This window comes from Trichosurus vulpecula, chromosome 1 (assembly GCF_011100635.1).
Source record: "Trichosurus vulpecula isolate mTriVul1 chromosome 1, mTriVul1.pri, whole genome shotgun sequence".
Taxonomy (NCBI): Eukaryota; Metazoa; Chordata; class Mammalia; order Diprotodontia; family Phalangeridae; genus Trichosurus; species Trichosurus vulpecula.
In genome coordinates, this window is record NC_050573.1 from 68910324 (window position 1) to 68932405 (window position 22082).

Below are 22082 nucleotides of genomic sequence, written 5' to 3' on the forward strand. Positions count from 1 at the left end.
CTTCTTAGGAGTTATATATGTCATCTTCCCGTATAGGAATGCAAAAAGTTTAACTTTATTGAGTCCCTTGTGATTTCTCTTTCACATTTACCTTTTAATGCTTCTCATAATTCTTGTGTTTGGATGTCACATTTTTGATTCAGCTTTGGTATTTTCCCCAGCAATGCTTGAAAGTCCTATCATTCCTTAAATAACCATCCTCCCCCACCCCCCCCACTGAAGGATTATCCTCAGTTTTGCTGGGTAGGTTATTCCTGGCTGTAATTCTAGCTTTTTGCCTTCAAGAATATCATATTCCAAGCCCTCTACTCCTTTAACATAGAAGCTTGTAAATTATGAGTGATCCTGACTGTGGTTCTACCATAGTTGATTGTTTCTTTCTCCATGTAAGCAACATTTTCTTTCACCTGTGAAATCTGAAAATTGGCAATAATATTCCAGGGAGTTTTCAATGTGGGTTCTCTTTTAGGTGGTGATTCGTGGATTCTTTCAATTTCTATTTTCCCTTCTGGATTTAAGGGTAGGTTTCCTTTAGAATTCCCTTTAGAATTCCTTTAAATATGATGTGCATGCTCTTTTTTGTCATGAATTTCACACAATCCAATAATTCTTAAATTATTTCTCCTCAATCCATTTTCAAGGTCAGTATATTTTCCAATGAGTTACTTTACATTGTCCTCTAGTTTTTCATTATTTTGACTTTGTTTTACTGTTGTGGGTTATTATTTTATATGTCTCAAGGAATCAGCAGCTTCCACTTCCAATTCTAATAGTTAAGAAATTTTCTTCAGTGACCCTTTGTATCTATTGTTCCATTTCGACAATTCTGCTTTTTAAGGAGTTTTTATCTTCAGTGGATAATTGTGTTTTTGAATGTATGTTCAGTAGCATTTTTGTACCTCCTTTACCAAGCTGTTAATTCTCTTTTCATAATTTCCTGCATCACTCTCATTTCTTTTCACATTTTTTCCTCTATCATTATCTCTTTCTTTAACTCTTCCAGGAATTCCTTTTCAGCTTCTGTCCAACAGATATTTTTCATTGAGGCTTTACTTGTTACAGTTTTCATATTGTTGTCCTCTTCTGAGTTTGTGTCTTGGTCTTCCCTGACACCATAGTATTTTATCATGATCAAGTTCTTTTTTGTTCTTTGCTCCTTTTTCCAGATTATTTCTTGACTTTGAACATTGTATTAACATTGGTCTCTGCTTACCTGATCTGGGAAGACACTGCCCCAAGCTTTTGGGTTTCAGAGCTAGTTCTGAGAATCTTCAAGTTTTCAGTGTTTCCAAGGTGATATGATATAGAGAGAAGTGTGGTCTCTTCTCTCCTAGTCTGTGCATGTTCATTACTCAGAAAGGACCCCTGTTCCCCTGTAGCTGCAAATGCTAGAGCTGCTCTTGGCCCAAGAACTGTGACCAGGGACCCTTCTTTCCTGCAGCCAAAACTGCTAGTGCTCCTCTCTACCTTGGAACTGTGACCAAGGCCTCAACAACAAGTGTGTCTTTCCTCCTGGAACTTCAACCCAGAATCAGATATGGGCTATAGAGTTGCCAATCAGCCCTAGGTCTTACACCTCGCTCCAACAAAGGGTCGCCTATAATCTCTTTCCGACCATTTGTCTGAACCCCTTGCAGTCTCCTGCCTGAGAGCTCTCAGAGCTGCTGCTGTTGTTGTCATGGATACCTGCAAGGCCAACTACTAGTGCTCCCATCACAGTATGACAGTCTTCTCCTGCCATGTCTTAGGCTGAAAAAATGTCTCACCCTTACTTTTTGTTCATTCTGCCGCTCCAAAATTTGACTTGAAGTGTTATTTTAAAGTTGTGTAGAGGACAATTCTGAATGTGTTAATGGGTTCCTATCTCTACTCTTCCATCTTGGCTCTGCATGCTTATCTCTTCCTACTCCATTTCATATTCTTTACATTATAACCAAAAGTTATGCTCTCCATAGCAAGATCATCAATCTGAATCTGGAAGTGACCCCTGAGGTCACCCAGAACAGTCCCTTCATTATACAGATGAGGAAACAAGGTTACACAGAAATTTAAAAGCAGAATCATGGCTCCTAAATCTATATTCAATTCTCTTCCCACTGTGTCAGGCTCCCTTTATTCTTCCATCACCATCCTGCCTTCTCTCATCACTCTGCCTTTGCTGAAGCTGCCACACATGCTTGGAAGAGATGAACATCCCCTCTCTCTACCGATTTCTATCAAACACCCTACGGGGCACTAGAGATCTAGCTAACATATCTCAGAGATCTGATTCTAGTTTTTGTTTGCCTATGTCTGTGTACGTGTATGCATGCATATATTTTTCTCACAGAAGACGTGAAGTCTCCAACTAACAGCATTAATAGTATGAAAATGCTTCCTCTACTAATTCTTAAAGGATTTTTTTAAAAATAGATATTCTTAATACAAATTGTTAGTTGAATTGTCTAACTAAATTCCAGATAAGAATATTTTCCTCTCACAATTGGTCAGAGGAAGGAGTCTTTACTTCATGTACAATCTTTATAAATGCCAACTGGACTATATCTCCACTTTTTTGCCCACCCTCTAAAGCAAAACATACACACAGTATACAATCAAAATTATCTGTCTCAGGAGACAAAACTCATCATTAATGTACAAACAAAAAGTAAATAAAACTTTAAAAAAGTGAAATATCTAAGGTCATCAATGTCAGTTTCATGGGAAGCAATACAGAAGGGGGAAGAAATGTAAGATGAAAAAATATTCACCAGGTTTCAACACTGCCTTGAGATGGGCACAATCACTCATTTTCTTTCTAAGAAGATCATTACTGAAGTGGAGTAATGAGCATGAAAATGCTCCATCTGTAATCAAATATTTTATTCTTTGGTAATTGTCCTTACCTCTAGCATGCTGAAGAATTCATCCATTAATCATAATTAAGAAGAGGATATGATATGTTTCTCTTCTTATTTTTATGTTATGATCTAGATTACTTCCAGTTTTTCTCTAAATCTTCTTGGAAAATAGACAATTGTTTCCTATGTAATTTTTGTTTTCTATTTACTAAACACAGTTATTGTGTTCAATTAATTATTTCTGATTCTATTTATATAATCTGTTTTTTGGGTTCTACTTTCCATTTTTAAATTAAATGCTATTTTATTTTCAGTTCTGGCTTCTCTTCTTCTTTCCTCTCCCTTTCTTACCCGATGAGAATGCAACAAAAGCAAAACCCATGGCAAATATGTACAGTGATGCAAAACAAATTCCCACATTGGCATGTCCAAAAAAGAGTGAAGAAGGAAAGAACAGAGAAAGGAAGGAAGGAAGCAAAGGAGCAAGGAAACAAAAGAAGGAAGGAAGGAAGGAAGGAAGGAAGGAAGGAAGGAAGGAAGGAAAGAAGGAAGGAAAGAAAGAAGGAAGGAAAGAAGGGAGGGAGGGAAGGAAGGAGGAAGGAACAGTGGAAGGAAGGAGAAAAAGGAAATGAGGGAAGGAGGGAAGAAGGGAGAGAGGGAAAACTACATATGCTTTATTTTGAATTCTGAATCCATTTGCTCTCTGTCAGGAGGTGGATGACGGGCTTCCTCATGAGTCCTTTGGAATTCACTGTTGGTGATTCTGTTGATCAGAATTACTAAGTCTTTCAAACTTCATAAATTGGTGATCTTTGCAATATTGCTGTTATATGATAATTTATTCTCCTGGATCTGCTCATTTCTCTTTGTGTCCTTTTATATAAGTTTTCCCAGATTTTTATGAAAACATCCCTTCTGTCATTACTTAAAGCACAATAGTATTCCACCCTATTCATATATCATTACTTTTTCAGCTTTAACCCAAATGATGGACAGCCCTTCAGTATCCAATTTTTACCACCACAAAAAAATGCTGCTATATTTTTGTACATATGGTCCTTTATTTCCTTTATTGATCTGTTTGGTATATGGACCTAGTAGCAGTCTTGCTGTGTCAAAGATTATGCACAGTTGAATACATTTGGGGAATGGTTCAGAACTACTTTCCAAAATGGCTGGACTAGTTTGCAGTTTTGCCAACAGTGCATTAGTGCCTGTTTACCTACAGCTCCTCCACTGTGTGTAATGTTTTTTTTTCATATGGCTATTGATTATTTGAATTTTTTCCTCTAAAATGCGTCTGTGGGGCAAGTTGGTGGCCCAGCAGATAGAACACCAGCTCTGGATACAGGAGAACCTGATTTCACGTCTAGCCTCAGACACTTACTGGCTGTGTAACCCTGAGCAAGTCACTTAACCCCAATTGTTTCCCATAAATAAATGAATGAATAAATAAAATGAGCCAGTTCATATCTTTTGACAATTTATCAATTGTGAAATAGCTACTTTTTCTTTTAAATTTGACACAGTTAACTATATATTTTTAAAAATAGACTTTTGTCAAAGAAAATTGCAGCAGTGATTTTTTTGCCCATTTTTAATTTTTCTTCTAATTTAAATGTATGGCTTCATTTGAGCAAACCTTTTTTCATAATCTTATTTTATGGAATCAAAATTATCCAACTTATTCACTAGGAACCTCTCTATCTGTTCTTTGGTCATAAATTCTTCTCCATTACGGGATTTGAGGGGATCATAAACAACAGTGCTAATAAGCCACAACTCTTCAGCTATCCTTAGGATCTCAAAGGAAGAACCAGCCAGCCACCCTCTAGGTACCCCAAGCCAAGAATGCAAATTGAAACAGAGTGATTAGTCCAGAGGAGAAGGGGAAACAGAAGGAATATCTGAATTTAATTTCTAAGCAATGAAATTAAAAAGCATTAAGTGCATATTACACCCAGAGTATTCTTCTAGGGGCTAAGAAACATAAAAGGATAGGTATAGAAAGAAAAGTTAAAGTAACAGCTAAACTAGAACAGAGATGTAAAATATACTCCCCACAGGCCCCATGCAGCCAGCAAAACTCCCAAGTGTTGCCTGAAACCAATTGATATGTAGTTGAGAAATGTTTAACAAAAAGAATTTTAAAAACACGTTATGGATATTGGAGATTTGTGCAATATGCACAGGTCAATATGCAATCTGCTGGGATCCATTTGTATCTGAGTTTGACATCACTGGATGAGAGGACCACAAAGATCCCTTCTTACTAACATTCCATAATACAAAGACAAGGAACATACGGTAACATGAGCACCTTTAACTCATATCTCTTTTCCCTTTTTTTCTTATTTTCCTCACACAACAGGACTACACAAAGATCCTTGGCTTATGAATTGGACTCATTTGGTCCTACACTAACAAGATCTGCAGAACTCAATGAAGGAGAATCTATGGTGCAAATTGCAGAATGTCAATTTTTACCTTAATTAGAGACTACTACTTTGAGTAATTGTAAATAGAACCAGTCCTAGAAGTAATCCTCAGTCTCCATAATTGGCCTCAGCCCTCCCTCCTGCTCCCAATATTGGCCTGAGTTAGAGAAATTGTTGAATAAGGGTTTGAGCAAAAAAAAAGGCTACGTAATTTTCCAAAAATAGTTATATCCATCAACATAGGTATAGGAATGAGGCAGGTGTAGTGTTTTGAGCCTACCCTATGGTCTGGAATACTAAAGCTTGATAGACAACTTTTCTGTGTCCTTTTGGGCTTTTTCTATCTGAAGTGTTTTTATTAAAAGACACAGAATGATCTCAAAAACTTTCTGTCTTGGGATTGTTTTTCTTGCTGCAACCACAGTAGGCACTATAGCAAACTTCTTCCTCTTTATCTCTTATATGTTAAATGTCCTTGCTGGCTACAAGATGAGTTCTTTAATGCTTATTTTCTCCCAGCTAAGCTTGGTGAACTCCACTATGCTTATTAGCAAGGGAATCCCACAAGCATTGCAGGGTATGGGATGGAACTATTTCCTGAACGATGCTGGGTGCAAAGTTGTATTTTACCTTCGCAGAGTGAGTGAGGGCCTTTCAATTTCCTTGTCTTCCCTCCTGTGTGCCTTGCAGGCCATCACCATGAGCCTCAGTAATTCCAGGTGGACAGAGTTCAAAGTTAGAATCATACAACAGACCACTCCCTCCTATCTCTTCTGTTGGGTCTTCAATCTGCTGATAGAAATTCCTGTACCAATAGCTGTAAGAGGCTCAAGAAACAGCAGAAACATTACAAATACATTTGATGGTGTGTTTTGTACTTCAGAACACATAGGTGCTTATTTGATAATAACCACTTTCAGAAATGTGCTTTGTTTAGGGCTAATGGTCTTAGCCAGTGGCTACATGGTGCTTCTCCTACACACACACCACCAGCACATCCAGAAAATTCGAAGCACTAACCTCTCACCCACAAGGTACCCTGAGATCAGAGCCACCCAAACCATCCTTTTACTCATGAGCACATTTGTCAGTTTTTATGCACTCACCTCCATTTTTACTCTTTTTCTCAGTTATTTTGACCAAAACCCTCCCTGGATGTTGTCTACTGCTGTCTTTCTGTCACTATGTTACCCAACCATGAGCCCCTTTGTATTGATCCCTAGAGCTCTCAGGAATCCCTGAATTGTCTGGGTCAAAAAAATCCTCATTCTTACACTAGTCTCAACTGTAGCTATGGGGGCATCAGTAGAACTCCACTCCCTCCTAGCACCATTTGCCTGCTCAAAGTTCTTGAAACTGGGAACAAGACCCAAAGAGGCTTCTAAACTAGAAAGATCAAGACGAGAATTTCATTATGATAACATCAAAGTCACAGCAAAGCTTAAACAGACCTCATAGACCCAATAGCAAAACCCAAATACAAAGAAGAATGCCTCTGGGGAAAAGCAGAATAGGTTTAGTTTTTCTTCCATGTGGCAACCCTTCAAATAGTCGAAGATGGCTCTCATGTCTTCTCCCTTCTAGGCTTAATATCTCCCTTCCCTTTAAGTGATCCTGATATGTTCAGAAAAACACATACTATTCTGGTTACCTTCTTCCTATTCTTCTCCAGTCTTTCAAGGATTTAACACAATACCCCATATGGAGTTTGACCAATACATATCATGATTGCCTTATCACACCTACCTAGTACTTGGTACTATACTTCTCATATGGCGTTCTATGAGAAAATTCTCTTTTCTGGCTACCACATCATGCAGGTCACTTATTTTGAGGGTTTAAGCCATGTAAACCTCCAGCTCTATTTGCATGAACTCCTGTCTAGCCATGTGGACTGCATTTTCTCCTCCTAAAGTGGATTTTTGAATCCATGAGAAAAAAATATACTTGCATTCCTAACACATTTCATCTTGTTATATAATACTGGGGACATTCCCCACCCATGAACCAACAAAAAATATTCTCCAGGTTCAAAGTGCTATTCGAATGAGCTCTCCATCAAATCCACAGTGCATGAACATGAAGCTAAATGTTTACTTTTATCAGCCAGTCAGAGAAAACACTATCTCAAACTCAATGACACTGAATAAGAAATATGTCTTCATGTTTTTAAAATCCTGATGTGAAATGAAAACCATGAATTAAGGATCCTTTAAAATGTTAAATGTGATGATTATCTGTGAACCAAAAAGAAGCCCTGAACTGCACAGTAAAGAAACAATTTGTATTTTATTATTATTTCCATAGATTTAAAAGGATTTCATTTTATGTTCAAAAAAGGCAAGGATGTTTCTCTGAAGTTAAATTATTATTCCTAAAAAAAAAACATGCTGGATCACATGACCACCAAGAAGGTAGAATGGAAGCTTTATATAGTGTCTTCAATGTAAAACCTCAAAATAAAGTAATTAGATGGAAAACAATATTGTAATTACAGAAGATTCCTTAAGAGAAGCAGAAACTCCCACTCCCACACAAGGTTAGAAAAAGAAAAAGAAAATTCATGAATTAACACCAGAAAACTTTAATATAAAGACTTTTCACTCGGTGCCACTGTCCCAAACAAATCTATACACCCGCTACAATGAACACAAGCCATCTCTTAGGTTTGTTAGTGGGGACCCAGATGTAAGAACCCCCATGACTGTGGTATCTTTACCTAAACACCTACCGCATCCCACAACAAGCAGCACACATTGATTCTGCGCAGCCATGTGAAGCAAAAGAAGAGGGGGAATGAAGGAATTATAGTGACAGCACTCAGGGCTTTCTCATTGGGAGCAAGGTAACAAGTCAACCAAGAGAGAAGCTCCTTGAGCTCATCCAAGAGGAAACTCCCCAAAGTCCCTAGAGTAGCAAATTAGGAATAAGGACATGACAAAAAGTGCCTGTACCTATCATGTCTTCCCAAAGTCTTAGCCATCAGCAACCTGAAGTGTGGTTGGCCTATCCCATCTTCCATTTCAAAGCTGGAAGTCAACCCAAAGCTGTGTGTGAAGACTCACATATTGACAGTTCCAATGAGAGACTTCCATTTGAAGAGTCCCCAAAGTGGGGACTGGGTGAGATCTGAAGCTCTAGCCTTTCACCAACTCCACCATGACCTTCACCCAGGACAGGATCTTCACCTGCCCAAGAAGTAGAGAGTCACATATTAAAGGGCTTTTTGATAGGAGTTACACACATATGATGAATGCAGAATGGATAAATATGTACTAGTGAACATATAATAAGAATTCATATGGACAGATCATATATATATATAAAGAAAACCTGTGAGAAAGGCATATGATGCCCCCCTGCTCCTGGGCATCATATATCTGCTATCTGATAGAGGTGCTACTCACTTCTTATGTTCATAACATCATCTCATCTGGGTGTTTCTTTTCAATGGTCCATACCTTTACCTTTGTCTCTAGATTTTTGGTCACACAGTTGTTCTCTGCTATCATCTGGGCTTTAGTTCTTCAATACTGGGGGCTCAAACTCAGGCACTCCTCTCATCCTTTAAGCCATAGTTAGGACCCCCAGCCACAGTGTCCTAAAAATGTTCTTGCTCCCTGTGGTACCACACTCATCAATCACGTGTTCACTCCTACTTGCACACAGGCCCAGCCTAGGATCACTTCTAGTCAACATCACTAGGCCTGACTTACAGAAACAGCTGGGGGAGGGTATGTGGAAAGGGATCCTTCAATCTTCTCCTGTTTCGGGCCGAGTTAGAGCTGAGCCCTGTCCTCCTCGGACCTCCAGGCCCAGGGGCCTGCTGAGACAAACTCAGTGCTTTGGGATATGGGTGGAGCCAGGAGGAGGGGTCTCGCCTTTGTTGCCTCCCTGGCAATTCCAGGTCTTTGCCCCGACCTGCCTGAGCACGTGGAACTTCCGGTTCTCTGCCTGGCTTGCCAGAGAATGTGGAACTTCTGGTTCTCTGCCCCGGCTTGCCAGAACACATGGAGTTTCCGGTTCTTTGCCTGGACTGCCTGACCGCAGGGAGCTTCGGGTTAGCGCGGGAAGAGAAGGGGAGGAGAGTAGGCGGAGTCGGGCCGGTCCTAGTTACCCAGGTGTCTTGAATTTTACCTGCCCTTCACCCACGTAACCAAAGAATGTACCTACGTCACTAAAGATATAAATGTGCTGCTTGCTGAAATAATAAACGGAGTCCTTCACCATCATTCGGCTCCCGCCCCATTCGTTGTCCGCGAGATCAGGTCCTTTGCTTAGGCAAAGGCCTGGGGCTTGGGGGGAACCCCGAGTATAGTTATGAGGCTTCGGGAGCCCATAACATTCTCCCACTCAGCCATCTGCTATTCCTTAGATGAAAGTTTGTGAGGTAAACATTCCTGAGGTGAAATTTCTTGAGGCTGTGAGTGAGGAGAAAGTTGAAGTGAAATTCCTTGAGGCCTAGTCTGTTTCTTGACAGCTGCTCCAGGGCCTGCTGTTTGCTGATTCAATGAAGTCAGCCTGGAGGTATCTACACTTCACTCAGGCCAAACCTCAGCCCCTGGAGGTCCTGTCTTTTCTGAAGTCCTTTCAAGCTGTCTTAGGAGGACAGCTGCTTTACCCCTTTATTTTTCCTGTTGTATGTTCATTTCATGGTTTCTATCAGTTTGTTGAGGAAATCTAGAGAGCCTGAAAATTTCTGCACTCACTAAACAAATAATTTTAAAGGTAGAAATCATTAATTAATAAATGAATAATTTGAAATATTGATGACCACAAATCTCAAATCACTAATATGGAGAAATACAAAATAAAACAACCCTGAGGTTCTACCTCAGACTCATAAAAATGAGAAAAATATGCAAAGTCAAGCATATTGAACACTGAAGGATTTGTGGAAGGACTGGAAAACTAATGCGTTGTTTGTAAAGATATGAACTCGTAGAACCATTCTGAAAAGCAATTTGGAATTATGTAAATAAAGTTGCTAAAAAAATATCCAGACCATTTGACCAAGAGATTCTAGTGTCAGACATAGAAACCAAGGAGGTCAATGATGAAAAAGAAAGCCATAATACCCACAAATATGTGTGTATATCTATATATGTGTGTGTGTATGTATATAACTGTACATTTCTTGGTAATAAACTGGAAACAAAATTAAAAACACAAAAATCACAAAACAACCAAAACCGGATATTGAGAAATTATAAGGCCCAAACTTGTTTCCTGTGAAGATGGATAAGAAGATACCTTCCTTGCTCCTTTGTAAAGTCTCCATTAAGGGAGCCTTGTAATTCTCCATTAACGTGGAACATCACATAAAATATAAACCTTTTAGGAAGAGCAATGTTTGTCAATCGAACAACATGGACAACCCAATGTAGTTGTCCTATCTGAAGTAGATTTTGAATGCTTGGCAGTTCAACTCAGACCTCAGTGTACAGTACTTTATCTTCCCAGGTGATCTTCAGAATCTTTTGGAGACAATTGAACCAGAAGAAGTTCAATTTCCTGACAGGCATTGCTATAATGTCTAGGTTTCACAGGCATACAAGACCTCATACAAAAATGAGGTCAGCCCAATGGCTCTGTAAACTTTCAGTTTCATAGGCAACCTGTTACCTCTTCTCTCTCCCACTTTTCTTTAGAGCCTCCAAAACTCTGAGCTAACTCTAATAATGCACACATCAGTCTCATCATCTATGGGTATGTTCCTAGAAAGTAATGCTGACAAGGTAAGTGAACTTATCCACAGTATTCAAAATTTCTCCTTGTGCCATAGTCAATGGTTCCACATATTGATGGTGTTGTGCTGGCTGGTGGAGAACCTGTTTTCTTGGTGTTAAATGTCAGGCGAAAGTTAGCACAAGCTAACACATACTCTGTTGTACCTCTGCCTCAGAGGCTGCACTGACTACACAATCATCTGCAAACAGCAACTCATACACCAACCTGCCTCCACTTTGGTATTGGCTTGTAGCCTTCTCAACTTAAAGAATGAGCATCAGATCAGTAGCTGACATTGACACTGTCTTCATCCTTGTTGAAGCAATGGTCCAAAACCATTGCTGAAGACATCATGCTAAAAAGCATGGGAGCAAGCACAGAGCTCTGCTTCACTCCATTGATGACTGGGAAAGCATGAGAGGATTGTCTCATCTCTAGAACTCATGCAACCATGCTGTCATGGACCTGGCATTCAATACTAATGAACTACAGACAATCAAATTTTGGCATGATCTTCCAGGAGCTCTCATGACTGACAGTGTCGAAGGCCTTGCTCAGATCAACAAATGTTGTGTACAAATTGTGTTCTTCTCCTGGCATTCCTCTTGGAGTGGTCAGGCAGTAAACACCATAGCAACCGTTCCTTGGCCCTTTCTGAAGCTCTTGGGTAGATGACAATCTTCTAGGTAAGGATTAATTTATTAAAAAGGCCTCTGGCAAGAATCTCCCTGACAATGCTAAGAAGGAAGACCCCAATGCTCATCCCATAACTGTCACAGGACAATTTCCTCTTTCCTTTTCCTCTACAGAAATAGACAATGAAGACATTCTTAAATTCTTAGGGGATAACCTCTTTTTGTCATATAACCCAGAAGAGTTGAGTCAGGCTTTGTATGAGCAGTGGAACCCCTGCCTAGAAATCTCTGGTGGGATAGAATCAGCACCAGTTGCTTAGGCACATGAGAGGAGCCTAACAGCATTCAAAACCTCTTCTTCAGTTGGAAGTTCAGCTAGAGATGTATTAACTTCAACATGAAATGTACAGTCAATGGATTCAACATTGATTGTTGACAGTCTATTGAGAATACTATGGAAGTATTCTCTCCAGGAAGATCTCTCCAGGATCATATTCTCATCACAAATCAATGTGGCTCCATCAGCTCTGAGTAGTTGAGATGGACATTAGGCCCATAAAAAGCCTTCGAGGCATCACGAAAGCACTTTGGATTGTTACCATCACTAAAATCAATTTCATCTGCCTTCTTACTGCATCTCTATGAGCTTCACTTGCACTTTACTTTTAACGGCATTAATGCTGCCTTCTTAAAGACTGACTAACAACCTGCTAATAAACACTGTGGAGTTCTCATTTTTTCATTTAGTAACTTCTGAATTTACCCATCATTGTCATTAAACCAATCCTTATATTGGTGAGGGTTCTGGCCCACATGAGAAAATGTGGTGCTGTACACCAATCTCTGAAAGCTACTCACTCCTTTTTTGCTCCACTGTTATCAACTGTGTTTTGACTCAGCTTTCTTTCCAAGTTAGCAACAAATAGTTCACTCATGGAGAAGAACTGTAACGTGTTGACATTGAGTCTTCTGGTAGTTGATGTGCCTTGGGGCCACCACTTTCGCTGAATGCTAATGGTTGCCTTGGAGAGGACGTATATGATCAATCCAACACTCTGCCCCGTAGATCACCTTCATCACTCTCACATCCTTTCTTTCTCTTCTCCTTACAATGACATAGTCTATTAGATGCCAATGTTTGCTGTGAGGGTGTATCCATAATGTTTTCTTGCTTTTAGGTAAGCAGAAGACAGTGTTAGTGAAGAGAAGGTCATGAGACCTCCAAGCCTTCAGAAGTAAGTGACTTGTTATTGCTATTTCTGATTCCACTCTTCCCAAGGATTGGCTGCCATGTCTGAGGGGTTGTGCCTACTCTGGTATTAAAGTCACCCAGAATTACCAGCTTCTGTCATCTTTCTATACATTGATGATGGTCTCCAGGCCTTCATGAAATTTTCCTTTAGCCTCATGAGGGTTCATCTGGGTCAGGGGTGAGCATATACACTGATGATGGTAGCATCACTTTCCTGCAAGTGGCAATGACATTTTCATGATCCTGTCATTCATTCTTTTTGGGAGGTACACAAGCTTGTTGGCTATGTTAGATCTGATTATGAGACCTATGCCAGCTTCACAGCCCTCCCCATCACTGCAGCCATTCCAGGAAAATATGGATCCAGCACTGACTTCAATAAGCTGGCCTCATTTGACAGCTTTGTTTAACTCAGTGCTACTGTTTGGATGGGATTATCTGCTGACATCTCTTGCAATAAGAGCTGTTCATCTTTCAGATCTGTTGGATTTCATATTGTCCACAAGCATCCCCACATACCATGTATCAATGCTGAGGATCTTTACAAAAATTTTATATAGCAAAACACATTGATCTCACAGTAGCAAATTGAGAATTATTGGTGTTCCAGGGGAAAAAATTGAGATGAAAAAGGTATTTTCTAAATCAATAAACTCCCCTTACTACCACTCAGCTTTACCAATGGTCCTAGTAGCTCAATATATATAACACATCTCAGGAAGGATGTGTACACAGCTATTCAGGAAACACAAAGTAGAAAACCCACAAATTCACCTAAATGAATCCCTCTATCTAGCTGTCATGTGGGAGCAGTTGTCAAGGGACAGCCTTTCTCCACTCCTGACTGGAATTATTATGTTTATATAATGCTATCTGAAAGGTCAAAGAAAGAAATGGAGAAGGGTAGAGTCACTCCTTTTCTATTGATCCATTGAGTCATTGAATCTTCTTGCTTACTGGCCATTAGTCAAGCATTCAACATTTATTAAGCACCTACCATGTGCCAAGCACTGTGCTAAGTACTGGGGATACAAATTTAAAACAAAAGAAAGTAAAAAAGATAGTCACTTCCCACAAGAAGCTTATGATCCATAAAAGAAGACAACATATAAAAGGAAGCTATGAAACAGAAAGGTGGCAGAAAGCACTGAGGATACTGGTAAGTTGTGAATAAACTATTTTTTTATCTTCACTCCTCCTGAGGCTGAATGAGTTATTTCTCACAACCTTAAGGCACAAACCGTTAGCACCAAAGGAAGAGAAAGGAAAATTTCTCAATGTGGCAGGAAATAGATAGTTTTGCAGTACAGACCCAGGGATGTGCCCACCATCAAAGTAGTAGGAGTTAGAAATTAAGTCACAAGGGGGCAGAGCCGAGATGGCAGTGTGAAAACAGGGACTCACTTGAGCTGTCCCCCAAATCCCTCCAAATACCTGTAAAAATGCCTCTAATCAAATTCTAGAGCTACATAACCCATGAAATGACAGAGTAAAACAAGTCTACAACCCAAGACAGCCTGGATGATCACTGGGAAGGGTCTATCACACTGTGCTGGGAGCAGAGCAGAACCCGACATGGGCAGGACAGACCAGGCAGGAGCAGACCAGGTGGAGCAGGCCTCAGGGGCCTGAACCACTGAGCTGTGTCACTTTCCAGACTTCTCAACCCACAAACACCAAAGACAATGTAGCAAGTCAGTGGGAAAACTGTTGGACCTGGTTGAGAGAAGTGCACAGTCCAGCCACAGCCCTAGAGCAGTGGAGGTGGCAGGCACTTCCAAAGCTCCAGGCCCACAGACAATGCAGGGAATCAAGCAGCTGATCAGAGTGGGAATGCAGGGATCTCTTTGCTGGTGCTGAGGCAGGATTCTCTTGTTTTGCTCTACTTGGATCTGGGTCACACTCCCGGTTGGCGCTCCTTGGGGGAGGAGGAGCACTGGTGTGGCAGAGGTTGTGGTGGCTGTGGAGGGGAAGTCCTTCTGGTACTTACACGGCAGAAAGGAGTGTTTGAAATCACTCACAGACCAGAACACAAGCCAGGAGAGCAGTAAACATCTCTCATTGGATCATACCACCGCAGAAGAACTGAAAATTTACACATGCTTAGAAGTAGCTCTGAAAACAGCAGCACAAAACTCCTGAAGACAGAGCACTCTCCACTCTGGAAGTAGTCATACCCTGACAAAAAGATCAAAAACCAAGTAATTAGCTAGGAAAATGAGCAGAAAGCATAAAAGGACTCAGACTATAAAATCTTACTTTGGTGACAAAGAAGATCAAAACATACAGCCAGAAGACAACAAAGTCAAAGATCCTACATCCAAAGCCTCCAATAAAAATATGAATTGGTCTCAGTCCATGGAAGAGCTCAAAAAGGATTTGGAAAAGCAAGTAAGAGAAGTAGAGGAAAAATTAGGAAGAGAAATGAGAGTGATGCAAGGAAATCATGAAAAACTAGTCAACAGCTTGCTAAAGGAGACCCAAAAAAATACTGAAGAAACTAACACCTTAAAATAGACTAACCCAAATGGCAAAAGAGGTCCAAAAAGCCAAAAAGGAGAAGAATGACTTTAAAAAAAGGATTAGCCAAATGGAAAAGGAGGTCCAAAAGATCACTGAAGAAAATAATGACTTAAAAATTAGAATGGAGCAAGTGGAAGCTACTGGCTTTATGAGAAATCAAAAAATTATAAAACAGAACCAAAGGAATGAAAAAATGGAAGACAATGTGAAATATCTCATTGGAAAAACTGCCCTGGAGAATAGATCCAGAAGAGATAATATAAGAATTACTGGACTACCTGAAAACCATGATCAAAAAAAGAGCCTAGACATCATCTTTCAAGAAATTATCAAGAAAAACTGCCCTGATATTCTAGAACCAGAAGGTAAAATAGAAATGGAAAGAATCCACCAATTGCCTCTTGAAAAAGATCCCAAAAGGAAAACTCCTAGGAATATTGTGGCCAAATTCCAGAGTTCCCAAGTCAAGGAGAAAATATTGCAAGCAGACAGAAAGAAATAATTCAAGTATTGTGGAAACACAATCAGGATAACACAAGATCTAGCACCTTCTACATTAAGGGATCGAAGGGCTTAGAATATGATATCCCAGAGGGGAAAGAGCTGGGATTAAAACCAAGAATCACCTACCCAGCAAAACTGAGTATAATACTTCAGAGTAAAAAATAGACTTTCAATGAAATGGAAGACTTTCAAACATTCTTGATGAAAAGACCAGAGCTGAATAGAAAATTTGATGTTCAAATACAAGAATCAAGAGAAGCATGAAAATGTAAACAGGAAAGAGAAATCATAAGGGACTTACTCAAGTTCAGCTGTTTACATTCCTACGTGGAAAGATGATATTTGTAACTCATGAGACCTTTCTCAGTATTAGGGTAGTTGAAAGATATATTTATATATGCATATAGACAGAGGGCACAGGTTGAGTTGGATATGAAGGGATGATATATAAAAAAATAAAATTAAGGGGTGAGAGGGGAGTATATTGGGAGAAGGAGAAAGGGAGAGATAGAATGGGGTAAATTATCTCACATAAAAGTGGCAAGAAAAAGCTGTTAGAATGAAAGGGAAGAGGAGGTAGATGAAAGGGAATGAGTGAACCTTACTCTCATCAGATTTGGCTTAAGAAAGGAATAACCTGCACACTCAATTGGGTATCTTACCTTACAAGAAAGTAGGGGGGGAAGGGAATAAAGCGGGGGATGATAGAAGGTAGAGCAAATTGGGGGAGAGGGTAGTCAAAAGCTAACACTTTTGAAAAGGGACAGGGTCAAAGGAGAAAACTGAATGAAGGGAGACAGGATAGGATGGAGGGAAATATAGTTAGTCTTGCACCACAACATGATTATTATGGAAGTGTTTTGCATAACAATATATATATATATATATACATATGTGTAATCTGTATGTAATTGCCTAGCTTCTCAAGGAGGGTGGATGGTGAGTAAAAAAGGGAGAGAATGTGGAAAACAAAGCCCTAAAAAAAGAATGTTTAAAAAATTCTTTTTGTATGCAACTGGGAAATAAGATGTACAGGCAACAGGGTATAGAAATCTATCATGCCCTACAGGAAAATAGATGGGAGGCAGATGGGAGAAGGGTGGTGGTAGAAAGGAGGGCAGATTGAAGAAAGGAGTGGTTGAGGTGCATGCTGTCCTAGAGTGGAGGGAGGGGAGAGTTGGGGAGAAAATTTGGAATTCAAAATCTTGTGGAAGTGAATGTCTGAAAACTGAAAATAAATAAATTATATAAAATTTTAAAAAGAAAGGCACAGTAGCCACAAAAATATTTGTAGCTCTATATTTGTTGGTAATAAATTGGAAAACAAAGTCTAGAGAACAGCAATCACAAAAGAATCCAAACTGGATATTGAGAATTTACAAGGTACAAACTTGTCCAAAAAGATGATAAATGAGAAGACGTTTTCCTTGCTCTTTTGTAAAGCTTGGAATCCATTAATGGAGTACAATGTATAAAGTATAAGCTGTATTAATATGTTCTTCAGTTTTGCTGATTTTTTTAATCCTCTACCGAAGAGATTCTGTCATTCTAGAAAAGAGGTAGCAACCAACCATACCAGACCTCAAACTTCCCTCTTTTAACCTCTGTGAATGACTTTGTCTGACTCTCCCAGGGACTAGAGAAAAGTTTTTCTTCCATCTGCCACCACTTGCTTGCTTTGGGGGGAGGGAGAGGCTTGGGAGATTTGTCATTAAAGAACAATAATTGTGGATAATTATTAGCATCTAGGACAAAAGTTTCTTCTTCCTCAAAGACATCAATAACTCCCAATATAGACAATGTCACTTCTCTTCAGTTTGACTTTATAATCACAGTTCTGGGGGGAGATGAACTCAGGTTATCCTACAGCTATAACTAGGATAAAACTATTCTCTCTCCCATGATGCCACAGACATACACTAGGACCAGCAGCCCTTCCCTCATCTACCCAAGAAGCAGAGACCAAAATAGGTAAGTGGCTCTTTGATTTTTCCTAGAGAAGAGCAGTATTCACAGGAGTAAATAAAGGGAATGATAGTCTCTCTGTATTCTGCTCTGGTCAGACTATATTGAATATCTTCAATTCAGGGTGACTTATTGGGAAGGACATTGAAAACTAGAACAACTTCAGAGGCAGATGATCACAATGGTGAAGAAATTAGGGTGGAATGATAGCTGCTCTGTAAGAGCATGAGTTAAAGTAACTGGGAAAAAAGAGAAGGGTAAAAATAAATAATTGTCTTTATTTGTATTTTTAAGGAACACTGCCTCATGGGCACTTTTCCCTCACTCACATTCTAAGAGTCTCTTTAAATTGGAATTGTTTCACTTTGACAATAGTCAATCTGTCATAGAATTGCCTGAGAGATATGATATGGAGAGAAGAGTACAAAGAACTCTCAGTAAATATCCTCATTTTAAAATATGAGTCAAGATCTTTTCAGCTGAGAGGGTAGAAGTAAGTGATGCCATGGAGGGCCTAAAGAGGGAGAAAAACATGTGCATTTTTTTATCTGAGCAAAAGAATAGTAAATAGATTAGGGATTCTTCTACATAGAGGTATGGTAGCTGAGGAAAGAAGAGAGTGATGAAGGGATTGTATGCCATATTGAGGAGAGAAAAAAAGGCCAAGGCTTGTGAGGCATAGAGAAAGATGGAATGAAAATAGGTCATGGTCAGAGAAAATAAATTTGGAATTTATGAACATGGAAGTACTACATCTTTTTATAGATGATTAAAGGATAAAAATGGTGCCTATGTCTGTGTATAATTGATGTAGAGAGAAGTCAGATGTGGAGACCGAGTGAATTGAGTAATCAAGAGGTTAGGATGTTTTCATATTATTATGTTTGTTCAAGTCTATTATTATGAGGGCACAGTTTGAAATGGAGCAAAAGAGTGTGAAACAAAAAAAAAATTCATTGTGGAAAAAAAAATCTCCTGAGGTGTCAATCAAATACGGTTACCATGAAGTGCATTGGCGGATGCATTTGAATAAAATGAAACTCAACAGAGCAGAGATTGCTGAGCAATAGTGGTAGACAGAGAATCTGGAAGTGGCAAAAGGCAGCAAGATGTATTTGGACTCCATAAATGAAACTGCAATGAGTTTTAGAAAAAGCAGCCAGGAATGCAAAGTCTTCAGCAGGGAACTGGTCTCAGTGACTGCCAGATGATGGAATGAGTGATGAAGTAAAAATTTTAAAGTGAAAGGAAGTTTCTTAATTATGGAGCCTGTATTCCAGAGACCGACCATAGTGGAAGCAGGTAGGTACAAAATGGGATACTACTGGGAGGAAGGAGGGATAAAGAGTATATGGTGTTGGGGTGAGGAAGGAGTGAACAATTACATTTGGGGTGGAGAATTTGTACATCAGCAGCTTGGCATTCAGAAGCACAGGTATTTGGAGAGTAATATGCAAACCACAGAGGAATGAGTCCAGAGTATCAGTAGAAAGAGTTTGATGAAGATCAGCACTAAGTTAGTTAGATTCTTAAGGTCCTTCCTTAATAAGTTCTGAACTAATGGCAAGTGTCGACATTGTACACTGAATGCTCATATTAGACAAGAGCATTCAAATCTATATTCAATGAGAGTCATGTTAGGAAGTGGATATGGTGGTAGGATGGAGAAAGCCAAAGACAGGGCACAGGTGGGTGGCAAGAATCTGGGGCTCACTTAGACCTCAGTGAGAAGTTGCTAGATCAGAGGAATCAGAGGCCAGAGGCAGGAGGCAAATAGAATAAAGTAGCATGGATTAGGGCTACTTCAGGGAACTAGTATGGGGGAAAAGGAAAGAGAACATGCAGTTATAAAACACCTACCATGTTCCAGGCACTATGCTATGCATTTACAAATATAATCTCACTTGATCACCACAACAAACTTGTGACATAGATGCTGGGCCTAAATGACTTGAAGGGGGATAGGTGGATGAGGAAGTGAGGCCAAACAGAGGGTGAGAGTGGAATTCATCCCAGAACAAGGGGATAGTTTGTGCAAAAGCACAGAAGCAGCAGATAGAATACTAATTTCATGGAAAAGTAGCAAGTCAACCAGTTTGGCTAGAAGACAGAATGTATTAGGTAGAGTGAGCAGCCTAAAAAGGTAGGCTGGAGCCAGATGGTTATGGACTTTCAATTGTGAAATGAAAAATATGTGTGTTTTATGCAAAGGCAATAGACAGCCACTGGAGTTTGTCAGAAAATGATGTGGTCAGCTCCTTATTTAAGATTATTTTGAGAATATTTGGACAAAATTTGGAGAGATTAGAAGCTCGTTGTCCACTTAAAATAACGTTACAATAGTACAGGCTACCATTTATAAAGGCTTCAATTACACAATGACTATGGAATTAGAAATAAGAGGTTTTATGGATTCTTGGTTTCAGTTCCAGGCTAGAGGGGAGAACTGAAGGAGGACCTGAGGCCAGAGGCACCATCCCCCATACCCCAGGATAGAGATGATTACAAGTTGCTATAAAAAAAAAATGAGCAGGCAAAGAAGAAAGAACCCAACCATAGAAAGTTACTATGAGAATAGAGAAGACCAGGGTTCTTCTTCAGAGGAGAATACTGAAGCCAAAAAAGATTCTCCTACCCCAAAGAGTAATATCAAATGGTCACCTGATCAAAAAGAATTCACAGAAGAACTTTAAAAAGACTTTAAAAATCATATGAGAGAGATTGGAGAAAAAATTTTAAAAAGTAAGAAAAATCCAAGGAAAACAAGATTATGAAAAGAAAATTAACCAACTGGAAAGGAAGATCTAGAATCTTAAAGAAGAAAATGACTACTTAAATATTAGAACTGGGCAAGAGGAAGCCAGTGAAGTTATAAGAGACCAGGAAATAATAAAACAAAATATAAAGAATGAAAAAACAGAAGAGAATATGAAATATTTCATAAGAAAATCAACTGATCTAGAGAACAGATCAAGAAAAGAAAACATAAGAATAATTGGATTACCTGAAACTATAATCAAAAAAAGAATGTTTATATAATAATACAAGAAACAATTAAAGAAAATTGTCCTGAAGTGTTAGAACAAGAGGGAAAAGTAGAAATAGAAAAAAAAATACACCAATCACCACCTAAAAGAAATCCTACAGATCCTACAGGAATATCATAGCTAAATTCTGAAACCCCTAGCTCAAGGAGGAAATATCATGAGAAAGAAGAAAAAAATAATGCAAATATGGCGGAGCCACAGTCACACAAGTCACACAGAGTCACACAAGACTTAGCAGTGGCTACACTAAAAGACTGCAGGTGTTGGAACACTATATATCAAAGAGCAAAAGAACCGGGGTTGTGGCTAAAAATAACATACCCAGGAAAGTCAAGCATAATCCTGAATGGAAAAAAAATGGATATTCAATGAATTGCCAGATTTTCGGGATTTTATTGCAAAAACACCTAAACTAAATAGAAAATCTGACATACAAGATCCAAGAGAAATATAAGGTAAACATCAAAGACTAATTACAAGGGACTCAATAAGGACAGACTACTTTTTATACAAGGAAATATAAACTGTATGTTTAAGACTATAATTAGTAATTGGATAGTTCAAAAGAAAGATTGGGGTAGAGCTGAGTATGATATGATTCTAAAAAGTAATACTGTCTATGCAAAGGTAAAAAGAGTAATTATCCTATACAAATGAGGTGCAAGAGAAAGAACTGACAAGAGGAAGCAGGGCCTCAGAGACTCCCACATGGGTGCTTTCATTTTAGACACTATTTATGAAGTGCTTAGCACAATGTCTAGAATGTAATGGGCACTATCTAAATATTATTATTAATTCAACGAGATACCATCCCTGTCATTGAGCCTTCCCCTAAATTATCGCTTCAAACAAGGTAAAAGTGCTTTTTCCCTCCTCAAATTTCTCAAAACACATTGCCTGGCTCTGCTTTGTCCACATCATGCATTTACTTTTAATGTTTTTTTTAAATTTTTTTTTATACTTGTATACATGTTGTTTTATCCTTGACCACTGTACCGCACACTTTGAGAAGAGAGAGTATAATTTTTCTCATAGTACCTACAGACTCCTGCTTCCCCAGATGGGCTGAAAGATTCCAGTGTTGTTACAGTCATACTTCTTTCTCTCTAGATGACCCTGGCTCAAGTCTTCGCTTCAAGACCCAGAGA

General features: G+C 39.1%; 1 protein-coding gene across 1 annotated transcript; it reads left to right on the forward strand.

The window, feature by feature from the left end:
* The first annotated feature begins 5650 nt into the window (after positions 1 to 5650).
* LOC118845807 (vomeronasal type-1 receptor 4-like) lies at positions 5651 to 6520 on the forward strand. Its single transcript, XM_036753846.1, has one exon. The coding sequence runs from the start codon at positions 5651 to 5653 to the stop codon at positions 6518 to 6520; it is 870 nt and encodes a 289-aa protein (XP_036609741.1).
* Positions 6521 to 22082: the final 15562 nt, after the last annotated feature.

What these genes read in the sequence shown, in the direction of transcription:
- LOC118845807 (XM_036753846.1), top strand. Translation starts at nt 5,651, where the DNA reads ATGATCTCAAAAACTTTCTGTCTTGGGATTGTTTTTCTTGCTGCAACC.